At 48.3% G+C, this 27,484-nt stretch overlaps 4 protein-coding genes and 1 pseudogene across 6 annotated transcripts in view; all 5 read right to left on the bottom strand.

The window, feature by feature from the left end:
• Positions 1–1,552: 1,552 nt before the first annotated feature.
• On the bottom strand, positions 1,553–3,806 carry LOC146760971 (uncharacterized; annotated as a pseudogene).
• Positions 3,807–4,507: 701 nt separating this feature from the next.
• Positions 4,508–5,682, bottom strand: LOC146760970 (uncharacterized). Its single transcript, XM_085544669.1, has 2 exons — positions 5,068–5,682; positions 4,508–4,853 (listed from the first exon to the last, which is right to left on the bottom strand). Exons 1-2 carry the CDS (start codon positions 5,572–5,574, stop codon positions 4,539–4,541), a joined length of 822 nt encoding a protein of 273 aa, XP_085400795.1. The 5' UTR covers positions 5,575–5,682; the 3' UTR covers positions 4,508–4,538.
• A 2,082-nt stretch (positions 5,683–7,764) lies between these two features.
• Positions 7,765–8,678, bottom strand: LOC146760969 (uncharacterized). Its single transcript, XM_085544670.1, has one exon. It carries the CDS (start codon positions 8,355–8,357, stop codon positions 7,773–7,775), a length of 585 nt encoding a protein of 194 aa, XP_085400796.1. The 5' UTR covers positions 8,358–8,678; the 3' UTR covers positions 7,765–7,772.
• Positions 8,679–10,074: 1,396 nt separating this feature from the next.
• On the bottom strand, positions 10,075–11,905 carry LOC146760968 (heat shock factor protein 5-like). Its single transcript, XM_085544667.1, has 2 exons — positions 10,691–11,905; positions 10,075–10,476 (listed from the first exon to the last, which is right to left on the bottom strand). The coding sequence occupies exons 1-2, from the start codon at positions 11,195–11,197 to the stop codon at positions 10,162–10,164; spliced, it is 822 nt and encodes a 273-aa protein (XP_085400793.1). The 5' UTR covers positions 11,198–11,905; the 3' UTR covers positions 10,075–10,161.
• Positions 11,906–20,473: 8,568 nt separating this feature from the next.
• Positions 20,474–27,484, bottom strand: part of LOC107312871 (gamma-aminobutyric acid receptor subunit alpha-3) — a 69,725-nt gene continuing 62,714 nt past the window's right edge. For all 3 annotated transcript variants that reach the window (XM_085544664.1, XM_015860684.3, XM_085544663.1), the window contains exon 10: positions 20,474–26,763. In XM_085544664.1, coding sequence (XP_085400790.1) covers positions 26,434–26,763 — 330 coding nt within the window. In that variant the 3' untranslated portion in view covers positions 20,474–26,433. The remainder of the gene's footprint in view (positions 26,764–27,484) is intronic.

Below are 27,484 nucleotides of genomic sequence, written 5' to 3'. Positions count from 1 at the left end.
AATCCAGCTCCCCATGCCACCATTCCAGCACCTGCTGGGACTGGAGAAATCCCTGCAAAACAGGAGCTTCACTGGCAGGGGGAAAGCTGAGAATGCAGACCACCAGGAAAAGCCCTTCTGAAAGCAATGATTAATTACTACTGATAATTAACCTACAATGACAGTGGTAGCTGGGACATGCAGCTAATCACATGCAGCTATGAATGCAAACATAGCCCTTCTCCAAAGGGAGAGCTGTTCTTTTAAAGCTTTTAGATATGATTATTGGAGACACAAGCAGAGCTTTTCCCAGCACAAGGGGAACAACCAGTGCAAATATCGAGGTACAGAGCCCATCTGGGGGCACTGCTCCCTGTTCCCAAGTGCTGGCTGCTCCCATCATGTCCCCACCACACCCAGCCTGCCTGCTCAGAGCTGATATCCAAAGGCAGAAAACCTGCATCTGCTGCCTTCCCCATCTCCTCTCCCAAGCTGTGAGATCCCACCCCTCTCACTGCCTGTCCCTGCTGACAGCCCTGCTTCCTGCAGAGCAAATGGACTGAAACTTGGCAAGTGAAGACATTTGCATTGATTTCCATGGCCTGGATTCTCTGCATGGATTCTCCTGGTGACCACAGCCGCTCCGTCCATGGGGTGGGAGCTCCCTGTCCCCAACCTGAGCACTGAGGGTTGGCTGTGCTCTGACCTGCCCAGAAAGGAGCAGTGACAGTGTCTCTCACTCTCAAAAAGGGACTCTGCACCAGCACGGCAGGAGTGCTGTGTGAGAAGCTCTTCAGTGTTTTTTTCCTTAGAGAAAATGCTTCTATTTTTGACAAAAGGCCTTTTTGTGGTATGAAACCTCTTATGAAACTTCTCCCACATCAGTGCTTTACATAAACTATTTTGCTGAAGTTGTGTTATTCATTGTATGTGTTTTACAACAGTATCATGTAGTTTGTCCCAGGAAAGCGGAATGCACAGTACTGGCTGCAGGACAACATGCAAAGCCCTCTCCTATGCTGGGCACCTCCTATGTCTCCAGGGGTGTTTCTGAGCACCATGTTGGGATGTCTAACACAAGCAGCTCAGAGAGCTGTCCCTGATGGCTGCCAGGATGAGTATTTCCAAAGCGCCCATCTGCGTGGTACCTGAGCTCACCTCTTCTGTTGGAGCAGGATTCAATCAGCATTTGCACCATAAAGCTGCCCACAGCTGGAAGCTGCTCTCTGGCAAGAGGCTCATCATGGCTCAGGTTGCTGAGCAGAAGGGCAGTGCTGCTGACAGACACATGCTGCTTGCAAGACAATCAAATTCACCTCCGTGACCCTCAGGGATCCCCACAAGCTGAATGACTCATTGCCACAGTAGCATCCACCCAGAGAAGACAGGCAGAGAGAAGGAAGGGGATCGGGCACTTGAGGCAGCTCCTGCTCACAGCCTGTACCTCCCCGCTCCTGCCGTGTGCTCCCCTCGTTGCTTGGACCAGGTCAGAGAAATGAGATCTCCCTGAAGTACCCCCCAGCTTTGGGCACAGGAAGAGGAACTGTCAAATGAGGAAACAGGACAACTGGAAAATATTTAGAACATTTATTTAAGGAATAAACTTCTACAATCTATTTGCTAGGTACCTAAATTCTCCTAAAATTTCCTACATCCTAAATTGTGCTAACGTCCAAGTCCGTCGCCTCCAGCTCCGCTGTCTGGTCCCAGCCCTGGTGGAGAAGGACCATTTGGTTCAGGAGATGGAGGAGCAGCAGCTGCAGCAGGAGCAGCATCCTGGTTGCTACCAGCAGGCTCAGTGCCCGCTGATGCTGCAGGGCGTCGCCGTCTCCTTGGAGGGCTGCTCAGGGGGCCGTCCTCCAAATCCAGCTCTGGTGGGAATGCAGCTGATGCTCTCCTTCGTACGCCAGCACTTTGCTTGGACCATCTTTGCAGTAATGGGAACTCTTTCTTGAAGCTGGGGTTGTAGTAGCAGAGTAACTGCAAAATGCAAAGGAGAAGAGTGAGATGCCACCATTTCCAGATTGGAAAAGACAAAGCTACCATAACTAATAATTCAAACTTTTTGGATTTTCCAAAGCAGGAAAGTGGGTTTGGAAATACAAATAGCACCAATTCGAAGCCCCTTCAGGTGAAACCGGCCACCAATCCCACCCATCCCAAGAGGTGTCCCATGGGCTGGGGGACTGCGTACCTCACTAGAAGCAGATGTGGCTCCGGCTGATGGGAATTTTGCACGTGAGGCAAATGTTGGCAAATCGCTGTCCACAATGAAGAATCCATGAAGATGGAGCTGGTGGATGAAAGCTTTCATGCAATGAATGTTGAGAGAGTGTAGAGGTCCTGTCATTCCCAGCACTTCAGTTTTGAAGCAGGTTTCCTCTATCACAATGCAGCTTTCATCGTCGCCCCACTGGATGGACTGATAGAGTTTGCTGTCCACAATTTGATGCAGCTTGCGTAGAAAGGTGGATGACAAGTTGTGGGCTTTGCAAGAGCCCTTTGTGGACAGATGATGCCGTGGTCTTTTAGCACGGGATGCCTCCTGAGAGCCCTGAGAAGTGTTTGCTTCTCGTGCCTCTCCTAAGGCAGCATCCCGAGCTGTTCTCTTAGCCCGTCTTTGCGGGACAGGAGAAGCCGAGTCTGCTGACTCAGCGTTTGTCACAGAAACTTGAGGAGTTTCTGATGAAGATGTCTCCATTTTGATGGGTAAATGTTCGCTGACAGAAATTTCTGTCCACGACGGTCTCCTCGGCCAACAAAGGTCGTCCTGCCAACAGAAGGAAGGTGCGCAATGGCACCAGTGGTGTGAGGAGTGGGCAGTGGGTCGGGGTGTTCACAGACGTCACTGTGGTGACCGTGCTGCATCACGGTGACCTCACAGGGAGGTGACTGTTGGCTGGGGAAATGGGGTGGGGCATCCTTGGAGTTTATGGACATATGTAAGTTAATAAGATGCAAGATATTTATGCTTCCTAAACCATTAGGCAGACAGAAACCTCTAATTTCCCCAAGGAAGAACTTTCCAGCAATACCTTCATCGGGTACACTTCTGTAGGAAGTCTATTTCCATTCGCAAATGTCACTAGGACTAGTATTTCTTCTTTGATCTGCTTCTAGGTGACTTTATGCCATCGTGCGGTGCTCTCAAATTCTATTAAAGATCTCTTATTTCTCTAATCTGAGCCACTGACTGAGCAATCCCTATCTGAAAATACCCCGGGTGCTTGCTGCTTCGTGGTTGCAGTTTCACAAGCTCTTGCCATCTTCCTCTTGGCATACAGGGGTCTAATCAGGGGCTGGAGCAGCTCTCCGGTGAAGAAAGGTTTAGGGATCTGGGCATGTTTAGCTTGATGAAGAGAAAGCCCCAGGGAGACCTCATTGTGGCCTTCCAGTACTTGAAGGGAGTGTATAAATGGGGAGGGGGAAAGTCTCTTTATGAGAGTGGATAGTGACAGGACAAGGGGAAATGGCTTAAAACTGGGCCAGAGGAGGTTTAGGTTGCATATTAGGAGGAAGTTTTTCACACAGAGGGTGGTGACACTCTGGAACAGGTTGCCTAATTTGTCTGTGGAGGCCCCATTCCTGGAGGCTGCTGGGCACCTCCTATGTCTCCAGGGGTTTTTCTGGGAGCTGGGATGCATGGGAAGGCCTGCATCCAAATTGTGCCCTGGTGCATCTCATCTGATGGAGTAGGGTGAGAATAGGGTCCAATCAGCACCAATATAACCTGCAGCTTTGCAGGAGCAAGGTGTAATCAGTCCAGGAAGCACCAAATTACTGCTTCTTGGATCAGAACCTCTGCTAGTGGGAGCTGCAAAGGTGAACAGCATCACACCACTGTTCATCTGAAGAACTCAAGTCCCTTCAGTGTGATGGCAAGACATCCTTCTGCACCCTCATAGGGATTAACAGGATGAAGAGCCCATTCACTGCATCACTATCACAGCCTTGTTTCTTTCTCTGGGTCTGAGATGTCACAAGCAGCTCAGAGAGCTGTCCCTGATGGCTGCCAGGATGAGTATTTCCAATGCACCCACCTGCGTGGTACCTGAGATCACCTCTTCTGTTGGAGCAGGATTCAACCAGTGTTTGCACCATAAAGCTGCCCACAGATGGAAGCTGCTCCCTGGCCAGAGGCTCAGCATTGCTGAGCAGAAGGGCAGTACTGCTGACAGACACATGATACTCGCAGGACAGTCAAATTCACCTCCGTGACCCCCAGGGATCCCCACAAGCTGAATGGCTCATTGCCACAGTGGCATCCACCCAGAGAGAACAGGCAGAGAGAAGGAAGGGGATCAGGCTCTTAAGACAGCAAATGCTGACTACCTGTACCTCCCCGCTCCCACCGTGTGCTCCCCTCATTGCTTGGACCAGGTCAGAGAAATGAGATCTCCCTGAAGTACCCCCCAGCTTTGGGCACAGGAAGAGGAACTGTCAAATGAGGAAACAGGAAAACTGGATAATATTTAGAACATTTATTTAAGGGATAATCTTCTACAATCTATTTGCTAGGTACCTAACATCTCCTAAAATTTCCTACAGCCTAAATTGTGCTAATGACTAAGTCCGTCGCCTCCAGCTCCGCTGTCTGGTCCCAGCCATGGTGGAGAAGGACCATTTGGTTCAGGAGATGGAGGAGCAGCAGCTGCAGCAGGAGCAGCATCCTGGTTGCTACCAGCAGGCTCAGTGCCCGCTGATGCTGCAGGGCCTCGCCGTCTCCTTGGAGGGCTGCTCAGGGGGCCGTCCTCCAAATCCAGCTCTGGTGGGAATGCAGCTGATGCTCTCCTTCGTACGCCTGCGCTTTGCTTGGACCATCTTCGCAGACATGGGTACTCTTTCTTGAAGCTGGGGTTGTAGTAGCAGAGTAACTGCAAAATGCAAAGGAGAAGAGTGAGATGCCACCATTTCCAGATTGGAAAAGACAAAGCTACCATAGCTAATAATTCAAACTTTTAGGATTTTCCAAAGCAGGAAAGTGGGTTTAGAAATCCAAATAGCACCAATTCAAAGCCCCCTCAGGTGGGACTGGCCACCAATCCCACCCATCCCAAGAGGTGTCCCATGGGCTGGGGGACTGCGTACCTCACTAGAAGCAGATGTGGCTCCGGCTGCTGAGAATTTTGCCCGTGAGGCAAATGTTGGCAAATTGCTGTCCATGATGAAGAATCCGTGTAGGTGGAGCTGGTGAATGAAAGCTTTCATGCAATGAATGTTGAAAGCATGTAGAGGTCCTGTCGTTCCCAGCACTTCAGTTTTGAAGCAGGTTTCCTCAATCACAATGCAGCTTTCATCGTCGCCCCACTGGATGGACTGATAGAGTTTGCTGTCCACAATTTGATGCAGCTTGCGTAGAAAGGCGGATGACGAGTCGTGGGCTTTGCGAGAGCCCTTTGTGGACAGATGATGCCGTGGTCTTTTTGCACAGGATTCCTCCTGAGAGCCCTGAGAAGTGTTTGCTTCTCGTGCCTCTCCTAAGGCAGCATCCCGAGCTGTTCTCTTAGCCCGTCTTTGTGGGACAGGAGAAGCCGAGTCTGCCGACTCAGCGTTTGGCACAGAAACTTGAGGAGTTTCTGATGAAGATGTCTCCATTTTGATGGGTAAATGTTCGCTGACAGAAATTTCTGTCCGCAATGGTCTCCTCGGCCAGCAAAGGTCGTCCTGCCAGCAGCAGGATGGAGCGCAATGGCACCAGTGGTGTGAGGAGTGGGCAGTGGGTCGGGGTGTTCACAGACGTCACCGTGGTGACCGTGCTGCATCACGGTGACCTCACAGAGAGGTGACTGTTGGCTGGGGAAATGGGGTGGGGCATCCTTGGTATTTATGGACATATGTAAGGGAATATGATGCAAGATATTTATGCTTCCTAAACCAGTAAGTAGACAGAAACCTCTTATTTTCCTGAGGAAGAATTTTCCAGCAATGCCTTCATCGGGTACACTTCAGTGGGAAGTTTGTTTTTGTCCGTGAACCTTACTAGGACTATATTTCTTATTTGATCTGCTTCTAGGTGACTTTATGTCATCGTGAGATGCTCCGAAATTCTATTAAAGATCTCTTATTTCTCTGATCTGAGCCACTGACTGAGCAATCCCTATCTGAAAATATCCCAGGTGTTTGCTGCTTCCTGGTTGCAGTTTCATAAGCTCTTGCCATCTTCCTCTTGGCGTACAGGGGTTTAATCTGGGGCTGGAGCAGCTCTCCGGTGAAGAAAGTTTGAGGGAACTGGGCATGTTTAGCTTGATGAAGAGAAGGCCCCAGGGAGACCTCATTGTGGCCTTCCAGTACTTGAATGGAGTGTATAAATGGGGAGGGGGAAAGTCTCTTTATGAGAGTGGATAGTGACAGGACAAGGATAAATGGATTTGAACTGGGACAGTGGAGTTGTAGGTTGCATATTAGGTTGAAGCGTTTCACATGGAGGGTGGAGATGCATCCAAGCAAAACAAGGCCTTTTCTGTCTAAAGAGATTACCATTTTTTTTATAACACCATTGTTATGCACCACTCAGGGAGAAAGAGAGAGTCATGATCCCATTTTTGACTTCCAAAAAGTCTGATCTGGGAAAAAAACTAACCCCTAGCTGGATAAAATCTCAGACCTAAGGCTTAAAGTTTGGGATTAATATGAGGCTTCCAAGAGGTCAAATAACTTGATACCAAATTATTTTCTCAGTGAGGAAAGAAGATGGATGTGCACATTTCTGCTAGAGCACCAGTTAGGGCTCCTCTTAATGTTGGGAAGTGTGACACAAGCAGCTCCGAGATCTGTCCCTGATGACTGCCAGGATGAGTATTTCCAATGCATCCACCTGCGTGGTACCTGAGATCACCTCTTCTGTTGGAGCAGGATTCAACCAGTGTTTGCACCATAAAGCTGCCCACAGCTGGAAGCTGCTCCCTGGCAAGAGGCTCAGCATGGCTCAGGTAGCTGAGCAGAAGGGCAGTACTGCTGACAGACACATGATACTCGCAGGATAGTCAAAATCACCTCCGTGACCCCCAGTGATCCCCACAAGCTGAATGGCTCATTGCCACAGTGGCATCCACCCAGAGAGGACAGGCAGAGAGAAGGAAGGGGATCGGGCACTTGAGGCAACTCCTGCTCACAGCCTGTACCTCCCCGCTCCTGCCGTGTGCTCCCCTCATTGCTTGGACCAGGTCAGAGAAATGAGATCTCCCTGAAGTACCCCCCAGCCTTGGGCACAGGAAGAGGAACTGTCAAATGAGGAAACAGGACAACTGGAAAATATTTAGAACATTTATTTAAGGAATAAACTTCTACAATCTATTTGCTAGGTACCTAAGATCTCCTAAAATTTCCTACATCCTAAATTGTGCTAGCGTCCAAGTCCGTCGCCTCCAGCTCCGCTGTCTGGTCCCAGCCCTGGTGGAGAAGGACCATTTGGTTCAGGAGATGGAGGAGCAGCAGCTGCAGCAGGAGCAGCATCCTGGTTGCTACCAGCAGGCCCAGTGCCCGCTGATGCTGCAGGGCGTCGCCGTCTCCTTGGAGGGCTGCTCAGGGGGCCGTCCTCCAAATCCAGCTCTGGTGGGAATGCAGATGATGCTCTCCTTCGTACTCCAGCGCTTTGCTTGGACCATCTACGCAGACATGGGTACTCTTTCTTGAAGCTGGGGTTGTAGTAGCAGAGTAACTGCAAAATGCAAAGGAGAAGAGTGAGATGCCAACATTTCCAGATTGGAAAAGACAAAGCTACCATAACTAATAATTCAAACTTTTCGGATTTTCCAAAGCAGGAAAGTGGGTTTAGAAATCCAAATAGCACCAATTCAAAGCCCCTTCAGGTGGGACCGGCTACCAATCCCACCCGTCCCGAGAGGTGTCCCATGGGCTGGGGGACTGCGTACCTCACTAGAAACAGATGTGGCTCCGGCTGATGGGAATTTTGCCCGTGAGGCAAATGTTGGCAAATCGCTGTCCACGATGAAGAAACCGTGGAGGTGGAGCTGGTGAATGAAAGCTTTCATGCAATGAATGTTCAGAGTGTGTAGAGGTCCTGCCCTTCCCAGCACTTCAGTTTTGAAGCAGGTTTCCTCTATCACAATGCAGCTTTCATCGTCGCCCCACCAGATGGACTGATAGAGTTTGCTGTCCACAATTTGATGCAGCTTGCGTAGAAAGGCAGATGACGAGTCATGGGCTTTGCAAGAGCCCTTTGTGGACAGATGATGCCGTGGTCTTTTAGCACGGGATGCCTCCTGAGAGCCCTGAGAAGTGTTTGCTTCTCGTGCCTCTCCTAAGGCAGCATCCCGAGCTGTTCTCTTAGCCCGTCTTTGTGGGACAGGAGAAGCCGAGTCTGCCAACTCAGCGTTTGGCACAGAAACTCGAGGAGTTTCTGATGAAGATGTCTCCATTCTAATGAGTAAATGTTCGCTGACAGAAATTTCTGTCCGCAATGGTCTCCTCGGCCAGCAAAGGTCGTCCTGCCAGCAGCAGGATGGAGCGCAATGGCACCAGTGGTGTGAGGAGTGGGCAGTGGGTCAGGGTGTTCACAGACGTCACCGTGGTGAGCGTGCTGCATCACGTTGACCTCACAGAGAGGTGACTGTTGGCAGGGGAAATGGGGTGGGGCATCCTTGGTATTTATGGACATATGTAAGGAAATATCATGCAAGATATTTAGGCCACCTAAACATCTAGGCACACAGAAACCTCTAATTTCACTGATGAAGACTTTTCCAGCAATGCCTTCATCATGTACACTTCTGTAGGGAGTTTATTTCCATTCCTGAACCTTACTAGGACTAGTATTTCTTCTTTGATCTGCTTCTATGTGACTTTATGCCATTGTGAGATGCTCTCAAATTCTATTAAAGATCTCTCATTTCTCTAATCTGAGCCACTGACTGAGCAATCCCTATCTGAATATTCCCCAGGTGTTTGCTGCTTCCTGGTTGCAGTTTAACAAGCTCTTGCCATCTTCCTCTTGGCATACAGGGGGTTAGCATGATGGAGGGAAGGCCCCGGGGAGACCTCATTGTGGCCTTCAAGTGCTTGAAGGGAGCATGTAAACAGGGATGGGGAAAGTCTCTTTATGAGTGTGGATGGTGACAGGACAAGGGGAAATGGCTTTAAACTGGGCCAGCGGAGGTTTACGTTGCATATTATGAGGAAGTTTTTCACACAGAGAGAGGCAACACACTGGAACATGTTGCCCAATGAGGCTGTGTAGGCCCCATTCCTGGAGGCTGGGCACCTCCTATGTATCCAGAGGTGTTTCTGCTAGCTGGGATGCATGGGAAGGTCTTGCATCCAAATTATGCCATGGTGCATCCCATCTGATGGAGTTGGGTGAGAAAAGGACCCAAACAGCACCAATATAACCTGCAGATTTGCAGAAGCATGGTGTAATCAGTCCAGGAAGCACCAAATTACTGCTCCATGGATCAGAACCTCTACTAGTGGGAGCTGCAAAGGTGAACAGCATCACACCAGTGTTCATCTGAAGAACTCAAGTCCCTTGAGTGTGATGGCAAGACATCCTTCTGCACCCTCACAGGGATTAACAGGATGAAGAGCCCATTCACTGCATCACTATCACAGCCTTGTTTCTTTCTCTGGGTCTGAGATGTCACAAGCAGCTCAGAGAGCTGTCCCTGATGGCTGCCAGGATGAGTATTTCCAATGCATCCACCTGCGTGGTACCTGAGATCACCTCTTCTGTTGGAGCAGGATTCAACCAGTGTTTGCACCATAAAGCTGCCCACAGCTGGAAGCTGCTCCCTGGCAAGAGGCTCAGCATGGCTCAGGTAGCTGAGCAGAAGGGCAGTGCTGCTGACAGACACATGCTGCTCGCAGGACAGTCAAATTCACCTCCGTGACCCCCAGGGATCCCCACAAGCTGAATGGCTCATTGCCACAGTGGCATCCACCCAGAGAGGACAGGCAGAGAGAAGGAAGGGGATCAGGCTCTTAAAACAGCAAATGCTGACTACCTGTACCTCCCCGCTCCCACCGTGTGCTCCCCTCATTGCTTGGACCAGGTCAGAGAAATGAGATCTCCCTGAAGTACCCCCCAGCCTTGGGCACAGGAAGAGGAACTGTCAAATGAGGAAACAGAACAACTGGAAAATATTTAGAACATTTATTTAAGGAATAAACTTCTACAATCTATTTGCTAGGTATCCAAAATCTCTATTTCCTACAGCCTAAATTGTGCTAATGACTAAGTCCGTCGCCTCCAGCTCCGCTGTCTGGTCCCAGCCCTGGTGGAGAAGGACCATTTGGTTCAGGAGATGGAGGAGCAGCAGCTGCAGCAGGAGCAGCATCCTGGTTGCTACCAGCAGGCTCAGTGCCCGCTGATGCTGCAGGGCCTCGCCGTCTCCTTGGAGGGCTGCTCAGGGGGCCGTCCTCCAAATCCAGCTCTGGTGGGAATGCAGCTGATGCTCTCCTTCGTACGCCTGCGCTTTGCTTGGACCATCTTCGCAGTAATGGGAACTCTTTCTTGAAGCTGGGGTTGTAGTAGCAGAGTAACTGCAAAATGCAAAGGAGAAGAGTGAGATGCCACCATTTCCAGATTGGAAAAGACAAAGCTACCATAACTAATAATTCAAACTTTTAGGATTTTCCAAAGCAGGAAAGTGGGTTTAGAAATCCAAATAGCACCAATTCAAAGCCCCCTCAGGTGGGACCGGCCACCAATCCCACCCATCCCAAGAGGTGTCCCATGGGCTGGGGGACTGCGTACCTCACTAGAAGCAGATGTGGCTCCGGCTGATGGGAATTTTGCCCGTGAGGCAAATGTTGGCAAATCGCTGTCCACAATGAAGAATCCGTGTAGGTGGAGCTGGTGAATGAAAGCTTTCATGCAGCCAATGTTGAAAGCATGTAGAGGTCCTGTCGTTCCCAGCACTTCAGTTTTGAAGCAGGTTTCCTCTATCACAATGCAGCTTTCATCGTCGCCCCACCGGATGGACTGATAGAGTTCGCTGTCCACAATCTGACGCAGCTTGCGTAGAAAGGCAGACGATGGGTCTTGGGCTTTGCAAGAGCCCTTTGTGGACAGATGATGCCGTGGTCTTTTAGCACGGGATGCCTCCTGAGAGCCCTGAGAAGTGTTTGCTTCTCGTGCCTCTCCTAAGGCAGCATCCCGAGCTGTTCTCTTAGCCCGTCTTTGTGGGACAGGAGAAGCCGAGTCTGCTGACTCAGCGTTTGTCACAGAAACTTGAGGAGTTTCTGATGAAGATGTCTCCATTCTAATGAGTAAATGGTCGCTGACAGAAATTTCTGTCCGCAATGGTCTCCTCAGCCAGCAAAGGTCGTCCTGCCAGCAGCAGGATGGAGCGCAATGGCACCAGTGGTGTGAGGAGTGGGCAGTGGGTCGGGGTGTTCACAGACGTCACTGTGGTGACCGTGCTGCATCACGGTGACCTCACAGAGAGGTGACTGTTGGCTGGGGAAACGGGGTTGGGCATCCTTGGTATTTATGGACATATGGAAGGAAATATGATGCAAGATATTTATTCTTCCTAAACCAGTAGGTAGACAGAATCCTCTAATTTCCCTGAGGAAGACTTTTCCAGCAATGCCTTCATCGGGTACACTTCTGTAGGGAGTTTATTTCCATTCCTGAACCTTAATAGGACTTGTATTTCTTCTTTGATCTGCTTCTAGGTGACATTATGCCACCGTGAGATGCACTCAAATTCTATTAACAATCTCTCGTTTCTCTAATCTGAGCCACTGACTGAGCAATCCTTATCTGAAAATTCCCCGGGTTCTTGCTGCTTCCTGATTGTGGTTTCACAAGCTCTTGCCATCTTCCTCTTGGCATACAGGGTTTTAATCAGGGGCTGGAGCAGCTCTCCGGTGAAGAAAGGTTGAGGGAACTGGGCATGTTTAGCTTGATGATGAGAAGGCCCCATGGAGACCTCACTGTGGCCTTCCAGTACTTGAAGGGAGCCTATAAACAGGAGGGGGAAAGCCTGTTTACGAGGGTAAACAGTGATAGGACAAGGGGAAATGGCTTTAAACTGGGCCAGGTGAGGTTTAGTTTGCATATTAGGAGAAAGTTTTTCACACTGAGTGTGGTGACGCACTGGAACAGGTTGCCGAAGGAGGCTGTGGGTGTCCCATCCCTGGATGCCTTCAAGGCCAGCCTGGATGTGGCTCTGGGCAGCCTGGTCTGATGTTCGCTGACCCTGCACATAGAAGGGGCTTGAAACTCGATGAGCATTATGGTCTTTTTCAACCTGGGCCATTCTATGATTCTGTGAATCTATGAGTATTATTCCATACTCAGATTTCTTATCCTCAGACCTAATGTTCATGTCTGCTCAACCTGGTAATCTTAGTGGTCTTTTGCTATTTGATCTTTTGCTAACTATATATAATGCCATGTACCATCTCTGGAAGCCCCCTGGACAAGGAGCTGAGGAAAGGGGCAGATGTATGGAGTCCTCCTTCCTTTCTTTTGAAGCTTCCATGTACCCAGAACTCACCCATGATGAGCTGCCCCATGGACCTATTCTTTCCCAGTTTCCTGTTTGCCATTCTTTTTGCAGGGAGTTAGTTCTCACCCTGGTTCAGGTGATACAGGATGGAGGTGCAGAGCCCCAGTAACGGCATCTCGTGGTAGTGCCCTGCTCAGAACTTGGGCTGCTGTCAGGCTAACTCACTTCAGTGGCCAGTCACAGCACAGATGATGGCAGTAGCTGCCACCACTTCAGTGTTTTTCTCTGCATTTCTCTCCTTCTTCCCTTCTGGAGGAGCTGCTCCAAACCTTCCCAATGTTTCTAACTCTCAGGCCCTCATAGCAGCAAGCCCTCTGCTCTTCCCCCCCGTTCTGTGCCTCAGTGCCTAATTGTTCTAATAGTTTCTCAAAGCTTTCATTTATCTTCTGCCATAATTCAGGTCTTTGTTTCACACTGTGTAACAGAGGGAATAAAGCAGTGCCAGGGACAATGAAAAATCAGACACTGAAGGGCAGATGACTCTGTCCCTTTGACCATGCACACAAGAAAAATCAGAGCTACCTGCATTTTTGTTTGTCAACATCCATCTGGTCCAGGCAAGATAATAACCAGAAATGTCTGGGGCTGGGGTGCAAAGAATGGGGAAGGAACACTCTATTGTGGCAGCCTAAGAGGTTGTAATGCTGGCAAAGCAAAGCCTTTTTGTCCACTGTTTTTTTTTTTTCCCCCTTTGCAGATTACTTTATTGGCTGCTTTTTGTGTCCTTCCCCACCCCCACAACCCTCTCCTCCAACCACCTCATCGCTCAGTTTGGAGATTATCTCCAGAAATTTAGGGTTGACAATCTACAGCCAGGGCTTTCTGGATCTGAATCCCTACTGCTAAGGGACCCGTTAACTCTGCTCTGGAGCTGAACTGCATCATTTGAACTCACCCTAGAAAACTAGTAACCCCTTGCCCTGTAATTTGAATGAGCAGTGTCAGCCACAGATTAACTACTGGATTCATCCATCTGCAAGGTGATCCCTGTGCTGCAGGACCAGCCAGCCAAACCCCAGCTCGCCCTTCCCTGTCCTTGATTAAATGATGGCATGATTTTCTAATCAGGAGAACCACAGATGGCAAATAAATGAAATGGTGGAAAAAAAAAATACAAATTAATATTTATTTATGCTAAAACGCATCATCACTTTTATTTGTAATGAATCCATGTATCAGAGGGACTGTGATTGCTTTGAACTTCTCCGACCAGCTCAAGCTCAAGAGATTTGGAGACATGCCATGCAAGCAGGTTCAAGGCAGGGAGGCACCTTAAGAATGGAATACATTCACATCTGAGTCTTGGATTCCCCAGACCTCTTGCTGGTGATTAAAAGGAGCGGGAGAGAGGGGCTGTCTAACTCTGAAACTCCAAAACAACCATGGTGTCTTCAAAGGTTAGAGAATGCTTGTGACACAGCAAGAGCCAGAGATTATGCTCTAAATCCATATTTTGTCCTCAAAAAGCTGTCCTGATCGCTAATAAAGAAAACTGTTGTCTTGAGAAATGTATCTACATCGCTTATTCTCCCCATTGTTGTTGGGTACCACTGGCAGGCAGCAGCCAGGAGCAAAGTGGTCAGAGTCCTTTGGTGTGAGATGGAAGCGCCTTGCTGGGCAAGACAAGGGCAAGGGGATGCTGCTGGGGGTAAAGAGGCCTCAGTGGAGCTCTGACAGCACCATTAGCAGCCCTGGTGACAGGGATGGTTGGGTTAGGGCAGAGCTGCAGGGATGGAAGAAGCATCACTGGAGGCAGCCCGAGGCGCCCAAAGTCATCTCTTCCAACTGAAGAGCTGCTTACATGGAGACAAAATGCACAAAGCTAACTGCTAGCACAAATGCTAACTACATGATTGCATGAGGCAGGGAAAGGATGGGTGAGGATCCAGGGCTCCTGTTCTAATGCAAGCTTACCAATGGCCACCAAATGAAAAGGAAAAAAAACATAGTCCCCAAACCTAAAGGAAAGTTCTTCATCCCAAAAGAAGTGAGGAAACTCCTCTCTACGAGATGTGGACACAGGTATGAGTTTAAGGAGCTGCTAAACCAACTCACAGAACAACAGCACAAAATCCATTGAGAACTGTTAAGCAGAAGGACTTCTGCTGGCAAATCCCTGAGCCACAGATTGCTAGAGGCTCTGCGACTGCTGAGCTTCTCATGCATTTTAGCCTCTCATGCATCTGCTATTTGACTACTATCAGGAAGCAGATACTTTTCAGCCAAGAATTTCAGTTCTCCCACTTTACCAGAGGCACCTGGGAAATTATGAGCCCAGAAAATACCTGCACTAAAGCTAGCTTAATTATTTTAATACCTGCCATCCCCCTACACATAGCTGAGTAATATTTTTCTTTTTTAAACAAATGGCTTATTTGCTTTAAATACATGCAATTTCCGGGCATCCAAAGTGATGCAAAAATCCAGGTCAAATTCCCTGAATAGCTTCCACCACCAAAAAAAGCAACAAACGCTCTGAAGGGTTGAGCAAATCACATGGAGAACGGTTGGAGTCCTTCCGAAATCTCCTTTTTTCACTATTTCCAAAATACTTCTATTTCAGGCACTTTCTATATCCACCAGCAATAGGCTCTTTGTGAGCACAAGAAATGCAGGTCCCATTCCCTGCTCTCCCCATGGTTACAGAGCTCAGGGCTGCTGCCCCAGCTCTGCTCTCACCTGCTGCAGCCAGTGCTGTTCTGTGGAGCTGCTCTGATCATCCATTGGGTTGGATCAGGACCTGGAATGGTGATGCCAGCTCTGCCAAAGTCCTCACAAGAGGGTCATCTTTGTCTTGGAGATGCCGGATTACAAAGCTGAAATAACTTGCTCTTCCCTGTGCCTTGAAAAAAGCATCTTCCTGTACATAAATTTAGGGGCCAAATGATTCAGCTTTAAAGGAAATATCTTTCTGTACGACCACCTTATTCCAGGCATGCAAAGAGATGCAGCATTTCAGGGAGGTACCACTGATACAGAGCAGGGCTTGGATAAATGCTGCAACCTACTTCCTACTGACAGTAAAACACCAGCCCCTCCTGACCTGCTACGGCCTTTCCAAATAACTCTGCTTGCAGATCCCTGGGTGCCCCCATGGAAAATATTTAGGGACCGCAGAAACAAAGCCCCTGACCACAGTATTAGTGATTTTTCACTTTGAAATGAAGTCAGATCAATACAGCTTTTGTTGATGGCACACAGCATCCCCAAACTGCACACCTCCCATCAGAATGCTAGGGCTTCCCAGTTAGAAACATCTCTCTGAAACCCCAGACCTGGTTGACTTACATTATAGAATCACAGAACAGTTGGTTTGGAAGGGACATTAAAACCCACCCAGTTCCAACCCCCTGCTGTGTTGCCCCCCACCAGATCAGGCTGCCCACGGCCTCATCCCACCCAGCCTTGAAGAGGGGCTAACACCTTATGAGACTGATTTCCACAGAAGTCACAAGTGTTTATAATGAACCATTGTGACTGTAAACAGGTAAAGCCTCTGTTTCTGAGAGAGCCATCCAAAGTGCTTTGACTAATACAACATGAATTTTGGGAACAGGGATGTTCTTTGATCCGGGATGAGTAAAGCACAGCGCACTTCAGGTTGCATTTGAAAGTAATTAAAGATTTCTGCAATCAGACATGCATCCATCCCTCTCCATAACTCCAGAGGCCCTGCAGCACATGAACAGATCCCTTCTCCTGGCTGCGGGACCAGCGTTCCTCACAGGGGAAGGAGGGCTTTGGTACTGATGAAGCACTGCACATATAATTTCTGTTAAGCTCCTGGTAGTTGGGGGAGTGCTTCATGAAACCTTCCTTTTTATACAAGTATTTTCTTCAGCTGGTTTTCCTAAGGCAACAAATGAATTTTGTTTACCAAGTGTTGCAACAGGACTCAGAATTTCATTTATGGAAAGCTGGCTTGAGCCTTGTGAGGTATTTGAAGCCATGCTGAAACATGGCAATTTCAAGCACTTACCTGCCTCCTTCCTGTGAGTCTTCAAAGCAAAGGTTACCAGGACAACAGAGCCCACTCGGTCCAGCAGAATGAATTATTTTTTAGGTGATGTCATTATTAGCTGGGCACCAACAAAACTATACAAATGATCTCCCTAGACAACAGGAAAAAGTCCAACAAGAAACACAGCAGCTACCCTCAACTTCAGAAAGGCAACATCTCCCAAATCCTAATCATTACTATCTTTCATACCCTTCTGAGGAAGCTGGCCTCATCCCAGCACCCCTCCTAGAGGGGCCTGAGCAAGGTCTCAAAGCACCAGTTGCTTGAGGGCTCCTAACTGATAACGAGTATGTTCTGACAGCAGCTGTTCTTGATGAAAGGAAATCTCTCAGCACTATGTTACATTGCTATAGATGGTTATTCAAGCTTAATAAATCCTCCTTATCAACCCTGTCTCGCTACCCCTCATAATTTAAGCATAGTGTAATAAGGCAGCGTGAAGGCAAGGGCTAGTTTTATGGTCAAACTGGGGATTACAGTCTGGCACAGATATTTAAAGATTCACAACAGCAAAGAGAAATTGTAAGAGGAGCCTAAACGGCTCCCCTTGAGCTCTGGGTGATGGGCTGATGAGTTACAGTCATTTGCAGCGCAGGGCTGGGATCAGACTTGAGACTTACTGCTCCTTGTGCACATGCTGAAAAGTCATGCATTGATTTCTGAACTACATGTATTGTGTTCTCTCTATTTTTTTTTTTGGTCATGAATATTGCATGGTTTTCTTTCTTCCTCTGAATAAACTCAACTGTGTTTGTTTGGCTTTTTCTTTTTTGTCTCCTGTTCTCCTTCATTCTTCACAAACACTAGAGGAACACCTTTCCCCTTGTAAGTGACTTGCCTTGCTGCTCAGAGCAAGAAGCCTTTGCTCTCTGATCACCTCATTACTGAAGACAGCCCAGCCCAGCCCACTCCTTCATGGCACTGCATCAGAAGAGGAGTTTGTGGCCCTGTCAGCTTGGCTTCTTTCCCCTGTCTGCATTGTCGGAATAATAAAAATATATTGCTTCTTCCTACCAGCCTTTCCTCACTTACATCTTTAGACTATCATGGTATACAGTGATGCATAGTGACAATAATGCAAAGATGGTACAAGAAAGGCAGTGATAAGTATCCAAAAGGTTATTTAAAGGAAAGACTCACCCAATAGAGGCCTTCAGTCTGCTGGAAACACTGAAGCAATCTCCACCAGAGAGCAGTCTCAAAGAGATGCTGCCTTAGTGGTGGTCAGACCTTAAATGAGGTCTAGAGGAGGTGGAGTCAAGCTTCACCCCTTCCAGGAGCACAGCTGAATTACTCTCACCTGTGCTCCCACAGCTGACCTGAAACTTGCCTAGCTGATTAATCAGAAGTTCAGGCTGTGATTACCAATTTCCCATACACAAGGCTACAGCACTACCTCTGCTCAAACCATGGCTGTTCCTAGATTGTTATTTATAAAGAACTCTGAAGTGCTTTTATTGAATGCCAAATGCTCAGCCAGTTCCTACAGGTATCCCCTTCAAAAGGAAATCACCCAGTACTGTTTTTCAGATGTTTTCTCTCTATTACCCAGGAGGATGATGTTTCCTACTGACAGCAGGGTAGGGAGATTTCCTCTGGTTGATAGCCACAGCTCCAAGTGCACTCACTGCCCAACCCCTCTGTAGCCCATTGCTTGATGCTGGTGTGAATGTCAGGGAGGAACTCTCCACCCCCATTAAGGAGTGTGAGCATCCACAGATGGAGTTTGGAAGCAGTGTGCCTTGCTGTTAGCACTTCACCTGTCCTCCTAGTGTGACAAGAGGAGGCTGGGATGGGGCAGGGGAGAAGCTGCAGCCTTTTTCCACCTCCAGTTCCCAGGAGGATGTGCTTCAGGTGCCAAAGTCTGGTGCTCCCTGTGAGGCTCCTGCATCCTGCCAATGTGTGAAAGCTTACAGAGGAGTGAATTCCAGCAAGCCACAAATCCAACAAGGGCGGATGTACTCCATGGAGCGGGGTAACTGCAAAGTCTCAGATCATATTCCTGCTGACAAGCTGCTGATGGACAAGTTTGCTCAGGAGGAACAGGGCTTTGCAGAAGAAAGCATGGAAATGGAAAAGCCCCATAAGCAGGAGTCTTGAGGCATCAGCCCTACCTGTCTTACAGAGGGGAGAGAGGAGAGAGCAGCTCCCATAGAGGGAACCCTACATGATGCTGGGTTTCTGATCTCACCACATGGATGTATGAAAGCTGACTGATGGCCATAGTTGGGGTCTCACCCCACCACATGAGGAGGCAGCGTGCAGCACTGTGGCTGTGGGGCTGTCTGGGCACAGAGGACACATTTCTCTCTTGCCAATATTGTGCACTGCAGAAGCCACACCTCAGCAATTCCCTCCCTGAGCACTGCTGTGCTCTAAGCACCTAATAATAAAAGCTGGCTATTGCTTCCCTAAGACACCTGTCAGCTTGTGCGCTAAGTGGCAGAGTAGTAATAAATACTTGTTCTGCTCTGCCTTTCTTTGTGAATTCTCCTGGCTCAGCCTGTTTTCATTAGTATTTCTTTTCTGTGGACACTGCAATTACACTCTGTTCCTCTTCAGGGCCCTTGTTCCAGGTTCAAATTCAGAAATGATAATACAGGGAAGCTTTTTACATTGCTGTTTATTTTTGTCTCCTGAGTCAGGAAGATCTTTTGCTGCTTTGATTGAGGGAGGACTCGGGGAAAGGGGTGAAAGCTCCAGGTTCCAGCTTTAATCACTGAAAACATAGCGTGCTCCTTCCTCATATGCTCTCACCGAGGTCACGAGCTATGCTTCTTCCTTGGGAAGACATAAATATGCAGCCTTTACTGCTAAGACCTATGGTAACCATCCATCTGCCACAGCAGCTGCGATCCCGCCGCTCCCGAGCCTCTTCTGTCATCCGAGTCTGAGCAAGAAGGAGGATTCAGCTGAAAGCAGCAAATTCTAATGTGCAACTTTCCTGTTCAAGGTTGCAATATGTTCGGAGATAGTGTCCCGCCAGCAAGTCCCTGGTGCAGCTTCCAGATGGTGCTTGGGGGAAAGGGAAGAGTGTTTCACTCCTTCAGGTGCAGAAAACTAATGATGACACTGGAATAATTTCCTACTCAAACTGGGATGGGAAGTCCAAATGAATTCCCTACACCTTACATTTCCTTGCTAGCAGACAGCACAGTCACCTGGACATGTCATCACTGTTTGAGTGTTGTGGCATGGTCAGCTAGCTGCTTTAATAGAACCAGAGCAGCTGCAATCAAAACCCACTGTTGCAAAGGTATCTGGTCAATGGTAAATGTTAAATCACACCTGGAAGCTGCATGAATGACCAAAGTGATGCTGGATGTCATTAACAGCTGAGCAGCATAGTAGCATGGCTTGAACTGCCTACCACTTTTCCTTATTGTGTGTTCAGTCTGCTACGTGGCCTAAGACATTTGAGCTAAGGGTCTTCCATGTCCTTCTGCCCATCAGAGTCACTTTCCAGTATCTTTCAGCTGAAAAGATGTACACGGTATGCAGCATAAACCAGCATCTTGGCCAGGGACTCTTCTGGTTGCCCCTAGAGCAGTGAAAAGCACAATTCACGTTGTACATAGAGAAATACCAAAGCGCTTTGCTAGAAAACCAAGGTCTATCCATAGCTAACACTACAGGCAAGGAGTACAACTCCAAGTCTCCTCCCTGCCCATTTATCACACCACCACTGTTCTTCCTTGGGTTGGATCCCAATGAATGTATATTGTGCTCTCTGCTTCCCTGCCACTGAAAATAAAAGCATTTTAAATATGGCACAGTGGCAACCACAGCGTATTTTCAGGCTCTTTCCCCTAGAATACTTGTGTTTTTTTCCCTCAGGTAACTTGACTGTTCATCACAGGGATAAACTCTCCAGCTGCACAGGCTGCCTGAAGCCTGGAGGACTTTCTCTCTTTGGTTTTGAGAATCAGACCTTAGGAAAAAAACAACAACCAACCAAACAAATCAAAAGAAAAGAAACAACAGCGCAGAAGTGTGCTTCTTTTTTTAAAATATGAAGTTTTATTTGTTGATCAGAGTTCAAGAGAGTGGGGAGAGTGGAAAAGCGGAGTGAATTCATTCAGTGAAAAGGTCTAGTCCTGCCTTACTCTTAGGTCAGGAAGTCAGTAGGTGGTCAGAAGAGTCCTCCTCATCCACTCAGCCTGTTGACGTCGTTCACACAGCTCTTGTTTCTGACGTTTTCTAATCTCTCTTCAGAACTTCACTGTAATTTTGGAGACTTTTTTTTTTTTTTTTCTGCTGCTTTAACTTGCTGAAAAAGCTAAAAGCTGAAAAAAATGGCAGGACTCAAAATCCTGCTCGTTAGAATGGGCAATATTATTTTGTTTCTTGCTTTTTTTTTTCCAGCAAAGGTTGAAAAATACAGTTCAAAAATACAAACAGGCATTGAACATTGCACCAAAAAGCATTTGAAACACAAACCTCGGAAAGAGAGAGAGAGAGAAAGAAAGGGAGAACAGAGTGAAAGAGCAAAGTCACAGTTTCCATGAGAAATCCCTTAAGAAAGTAGCTACCAGATAGTAAATAGAGAGAAAAGAAAGTCAACAAAAGACTTAAAAATGTTTGTGTGGGTTTGTTGTTTTTTTTCCCCCTAGTTGTTAATTATTTACAGCTGTAATAACAGGATTGTCATGCATTAATCTGCTGCCAGCTAGATTCTTTCTCATAGTCGAAGAAAAAGAGTTTCACAAGATGGAAAACAAAACAGAAGACATAGGGGGAGCATGGGTTCGACCTGAGGCAGTGAAAATGAGCATACCCTCTGGCATATAGTTACCATGTGCTCTTTCTTTCAATGGGCTGCCCTAGTGTGATGCTAATGCAATGTTCCTAGCAGCGGGACACCAAGGCTTCAGCTAATAAGCAGCAGAGCAGGTATCTCACCTTCAGAGATGACATTGGCCTGTGGGTGTCCAGAGCTCTAGATGAAATTCTAGCTGATATGGCAACCTGCGCAGATTTGGTGGGCTCAGAATCTGCCTTGTGCCAAAGGAACTTTTCCACTCCAAAGACAGCCTGGCAAAGACAACCTGGTAATGACTTGGGTTTCCCAACTCTACTCTTACTACTTTTGTGGTTGCAAAATCAAGTTAATCCATATATGACTGCCTTTATGTTTGCTGGTTCCCTGCAAAGATGGGAGCAAGCGACAGACATTCCAGAGGAAACAGTGCTGCCAGCAGTGTAATGTGAGCCAATGGGTTTAGCAAGCTGACAGGACCTTCAGGCAGCAGTGAAGAGCAAGGAGCCTTCAAAGACAGTGAGAGTATCCTGGCTCACATGGCCAACTGAGGGCCAGGCTTCCCTCTCTAGGCAGATGGGATCCTAAGAGCACAAGTGCTGCTCTTACCTGCAGCATCCTTTGGCCATGGGTGTGACAAAAATGGATCCAGCCAGGCTTTGTGCTCCTTCCTATAGCAGGCTCAATCTGCAGCCCTTTGCCGTAGCACCTCAGCTGCATGCACCCAGGTTGTGCTGTTGTGAGAGAGCTAAAGGTTCATGGCATTCATCGGCTGAAAATGCCATGCTGAGTTCACCCTAGCGTCAGGGGCAGGAATAAAAAGGCTGTGTTAGACAAATCGTGACATGCAGCACAAAGTTTTCCCAAAAGGTGCTGAGCAATGCTGCCAGCTTTGACCTTGGGCTCAGTTAGCATGTCTCCATTAAGGGCTGGGTGCCTTGCTCCCCTCACTCCCTCTGCCTCCTGAAGCCATCAGGAGATCTGCAGAGACAGATGAATCTCTTTACAGAAGATTTAGCAAAGAGAATGAGAATAAAGTAAAACAACTTAAAGTGGCAGATTTCCCTCCCGAAGAGAAAGAAGTGTGGCTTTTAGATATAGAGAGTTTGTGAGCATAACTATATGCACACACGCACACGTATATATATGTAAAAAAAACCTTGGCTGACTGAACAACAACAAGGTCAAACAGTAAATATTTATACCTTGAAGCCATCAATCCCATCTGCGCTGTGGCATCCCGCCAGAAATGCCTTTGGGGTAGTTTAGCTTGATACAGAGAGAAGCTTAGTGAACTGTTCAATGTTATTTCCCCTACATCAGCATTAATAGAGCATTTACATTTCCATAAATATGCCTCTCCCCCTGGCTGAGCCCTCCCCACCACCAAGGAGGCAGGGAACTGTTTCCCTCAGGGCTGCAAAGCCCGTGTAGATAATACTTGATTGGGTGGGTTCAGGAAGAGGACTGCAGCAAAGGTTGGCCTGCTGTGATGGACCTTTCCTATGGCTCTGTATTGGCTGCCCACTGTCCCAAGCACTTGGCATGCACAAAGGGGTTACATGGCTTGTGTTTGGGAACAGCAAGCATGGGATCTTCTTAAACTGGCAAGGACCTACAATGAATGAACTGGGTCCTCACCAGTGCCACCAAGCTGGTGGAGGTCAGGAGATGAACTGTGTTGGCCTCAACGCTTTCTGTACAACTTAGGAAGTGATGGAACTGACTTTGCTCATATTGAGTTGGTGTGTGAAGGAGCACTGCCTCATGTGATGTTGAAGAAGCACTTTCAGAGCTGTCATATGGGGGTATCTCTATCAGCCCTTTATAGCGGGTGGCACCCAGTGATCGCTTCTCCCCTCCATCCTGCACCACAAACAGCATGTGCTGCCTCTCCTGCCTGTCTGGATGGCCTCAGCCCGGCCAGCCCCTGCCTCCCTGAGCACAGAGCACCCCAAAACTACATGATTGTGCCTACGTGTGGTTTCAGAGCAGGGAAGAGGCAAGGTGTCAACGCCAAGACAACCACCTGCCATTTTTAGGAGCAACATAGCTGCAGGTTGGAACTGCACTGCCTAAGACCACAGAGTAGGGGTGCAGAATAACAGATCATTTGGGCCACTTGTAAGGACTTCTCTTTCCTTCCTGGGAGTCTCTCCTCAAGTCAGAGGGCTTTGCATCTTGCAAAAAGGAAATATTGGAGCACTGAAGTGACATGCAGAGCCCACTGTGCACAACTGGCTTTCTGTGGAGCAAACTATTGGTGGCTGTATGCAGGTCCATTCCTGCACAGCCCCAGTTATGAAAGCAGAGCCCTTAGCTACTGCCACAACAAGGATCCAACCCCAGTAGCTGGTGCTGGGCTGGCTCTGTAGAAGGGCCCATCAGCAGCCTCGTGTTAGCTGGGAGGGAAACATCCCAATTTGAGCCTCTGACAGATTTTAAAAAAAGAACATTATCTTCTCTGTGATGTCTGCTGGCAGGAGATGCTAAACCACTTATTTATAACTATCTTCCTGAAATGCTTCCCTGCTTGGAAGCCAAACTACAAATCCTGTTTGGTTTGTTGTCTTTAACCAAAGGATGCCGGTACTTCTGCTTCCAGTTGGCAGGAAGACTCAACGCCAGTGCCAGGCTGTGGTGGGAACAGATTTGGCTTTCAAGGCGCGTTCACACTGATCCAGTGAGGGAGCTTTTACCCAACAGAGAGCAAGGTTTTCAGAGTCAGGAGAGTGAAGGCAGGCCAGCAGGTGGGTGGCACTGGAGGGCACTAGAATGCAGCATCCTGGGGAGGAATGAAAGCCTCAGGCAGCTGGAGGGGAGAAGAAGTGGAGAAGTGCACCTGATAGTGCGATGAGCCAAGTAGGATCACCCTCAGGCAGAGGGGATTCCTGGGTGAGCAGAGGGGACTAAGAAGGAGACTCGAGTCACTGGATCCCATACTTAGGCTTTGCCTTTGACATAATTCCATTAGTAAACACAATATACTCTTTGTTACCATTTTATTGTGTTTGTTTTGCTTTTTATAGGGTTTCTATTTCATTCACTTAGGCCTGAGTATTATAGTGACATGAATGTTTTATGAGATACACTTCATCTAGCTTATTTAAGAAAATGACATCCAAGTACAAACCAAAAAGCCTCACAGCAGTTAGTGCAGCAGTAACTGCCGGGGAGCCCAGGAGACAAGAGGGCAGCAGCAGTGGCACTCGCTGATAGAGGGGATGGTGCTGGTAAGGGGAGAGCAGGAGGGTCCTGGGGGAGCAGTGGGTGCGGGGCAGTGCCCAGGTGGCTTGAAAGCAGCATGGCTGTGCCCCCTGTCCAGTATAAGAGCTGGGGATGGTGCACCCTCTTTCCATTCCTCCAACCTGATGCTCGTCCCTCCTCACAGCCCTTGGGAATGAAAGGCACTGTAGAAATGTCATGGGCATCTTGGGGGGTGGATGCTGGGGATAGAGACGATTTACTCAGCATCTGCTTTGGGAATGTGTTGTCTCTCACCCCATGATATCTGCTGGTGGGGATGTGCTCATGGATGGGCCATGCCAGGAGCTGAGCCAGATGACTCTGAGTTCCTCTCCTTGTGCGCTGCTGTTGAGCCAGCAAGAGAGGTAAGGGACAAGCAGGACACCACCAATGCCACACACACAACAGGACGAAGCATCCTGCTCTGCCCTGCACCGTCTCCATGGATATTCCAGGTGGGGTGAGCCCTTCTCATGCACCAGATGGAGAACTGAGATAGGTGCAGAGGCTCAAAGCAATGCTGAAGACATCAACCTGGGGTTTCCGAGTCCCTGGGCAGACTGCATGGACCCAAAATGTGCTGGGGGCAGGTCAAGGGGGTGGTCAGAAGGGCAGCAGAAAGTACTAGAGGGCTTTTCTTGGAACAGTTTGCAGGTGTTAGAGCTGGATCTCATCTCAGTGGTTTTGTGGGGTGGCACCTGACTCACACGTCTCTCTGGGACAGCAATATCACCCTGCTGTTTTAAAGGTCCCCTTCTGCTGTTCTCCCTGGGTAGTAAGGATGCTCAGCTGCATTCATGGGGGACAGGTAGGTTGTTGGGGATCAACTGCGGCCTCAGCTCCCACAGATGGCAAGGTGACTCGGTGCACCAGAGAAGGAAAGGGCCTGAATCAGCAATGCTGCTGCTCTAGTGCATCAGAGAAGAATGTACCATGGGACATGCCACAGCTGTGCTCCTCCTTGTTGATGAAGCTATCCTGATAGGCATAGGCTTCTATGCCTAAATCCCCCTTCAAACGGTGAGATATTGCTGAGGGTGGCTGAGTAACCAAAGGAAGATGAATGGGAAGCACAGGAAATGCCAAGAAGGGGAAGTGGACAGAGAGAAAGTGATAAATCACCCATCTGAACATGATCTCTATGGCTTCCAGTCCTGGGGCTGAATGCATGTGGCCTCAAAGCTACTGTATCCTCTCCAGGGCATTAGACTTGACGTCAGTTGCTCACTGACCCTGAGAAAAATTATTTCTCTGGCAGAAAACATCTCATCCTCTAACATGAATTGCCCCAAGAATACAGTACGTCTGATGGACAAGACCTTTTTCACCTGTTCTCATCTGCGAAGAGACATGGAGGAAACCAGCAGCTGGGTTTGGTGGGGACAGAGAAGAGGAAGCCCTGTAGATACCTACAAGATGCTATCAACCTGTTCTACCCTTGCCATGGTTCTGCTGACCCCCTGGGCACTGAAAAGCAGCCCAGCAGTCTGCCTCTGGAGGCCTCCATGTCCTTGAGTCCAAGCCACCAGGAGAATCCACCACACTAGGGCAGTCCATCACAGAAGAGGAGGAGGGAGGCAGCAGTAGCAGCCCCCAGTGGAGTGGAGCATGGGATGGCAGTGTTGTGCAGATCGTGCAGATGGCAGGAAGTGGGAGAGATGGAAGCACAGGGTGACTTGGACGGATGGGGGACATCAGACTCACGATGTCAGAGGCACAACTTGTTATGATCCTTTTCCTTTCTTTTTATCATCAAAGTAAAACAAAAACAGACATATACAGGATTAAATTAAAATCACAGTTTTGTTTACATTATAAAAGAACGGTCTAATAGTAACAATAGTATTCATTTCAAATGAACAATAATAATTGAACAAAACAGGAAAAGAAGAAAGCCCTGGAGAATTCCTGCCTGGATGGTGCTCACTGATGGAAGGTTTGTGTGATCGGTTTTATTGTTTGGGGATCATTCCTTTGATAGCTGACTCCCGGTTTACGTAGGTAGCCCAGTAGACTAAGTTGAAAATGGCAAAGAGGACTGGAAAGACGATGCGGGACATCTTGTCTACCTTGCTGACGCTGTTGTACGTCTTCTTACTCTCTGGGAGCTTCTCCTCTAAGCGGGGCATCTTGGGGGGTACGTTGGTGGCAGTAGCAGTGGCAGCAGCACTCTTGGAGATGGTGGGCAGACCAGGGTCCTTGGCAATGTTGAGGGCATATGTGGTGCCAACTATGTTGTAGGTGTTGTTGGTTTTCTTCGCTAGTGCCACTGGTTCTTTTTTCTAGGGAAGGTGGAAGAAAAAATATAACAGAGATGAGGCGACTGTAGAATTACACAGAGAACATTTTGTCCTCTGAGTTCACCTGCTTGACTGGGTGAGAAGGTGGGAAAGGATGCACGGGGCAAGAGACTGAGAATGCAGCATTGTGGAAGGAAAGGAGAATGTGGTGAGAAGGTGAGCGGAACTTGTGACATCTGCCACATGAGGGCTGCTGGAGCAGAGGGATGTGCTGGAACACATCTTCAATTACATCAGCTGTTCTATGTAAGCCTGGCATGAAGCATGGAGTGCAAAGAGGTCCTGGCCTAGCAGCTAGGTGCTAGGTCTGGCTCTGGGTCCTATAACAGTAGCCACACACCTGTGTATGCAGCCTCTTTGCAACCTTAGATCAGGGCTGTGATATGAAAAGTTGTGTACAGCTGCACTTAAGCAAGAGCTGCCTAAGATGGGTGACCCTTTGGTTGGCTGAGTGCTGTTAAGTCTAAGTTGCATATTGGCAGGTCAGAAGAAGTGAAAGCAAGCTCAAACTATATACAAACTCCTTGATTTCTACCTCAGTTGGGTTCTGTTTTCTGTTGCATGTAAGGTTCAGCCATGGAGAGATGAATCAGGAATGCACTCTTTAGAAAGGAATGAGAACCAGTGTGGTCATCCTAGGAGAATAACTTGATTTCTGCCTTGCCAGTCTGTTTCCTGAATCAGGTGAGAGGAAGAAAAACCC

The sequence above is a fragment of the Coturnix japonica genome, chromosome 4 (genome assembly GCF_054131305.1).
Source record: "Coturnix japonica strain WE chromosome 4, WE-NBRP24, whole genome shotgun sequence".
Lineage (NCBI taxonomy): Eukaryota > Metazoa > Chordata > Aves > Galliformes > Phasianidae > Coturnix > Coturnix japonica.
This window is presented reverse-complemented; position numbering and strand designations above follow the sequence as displayed.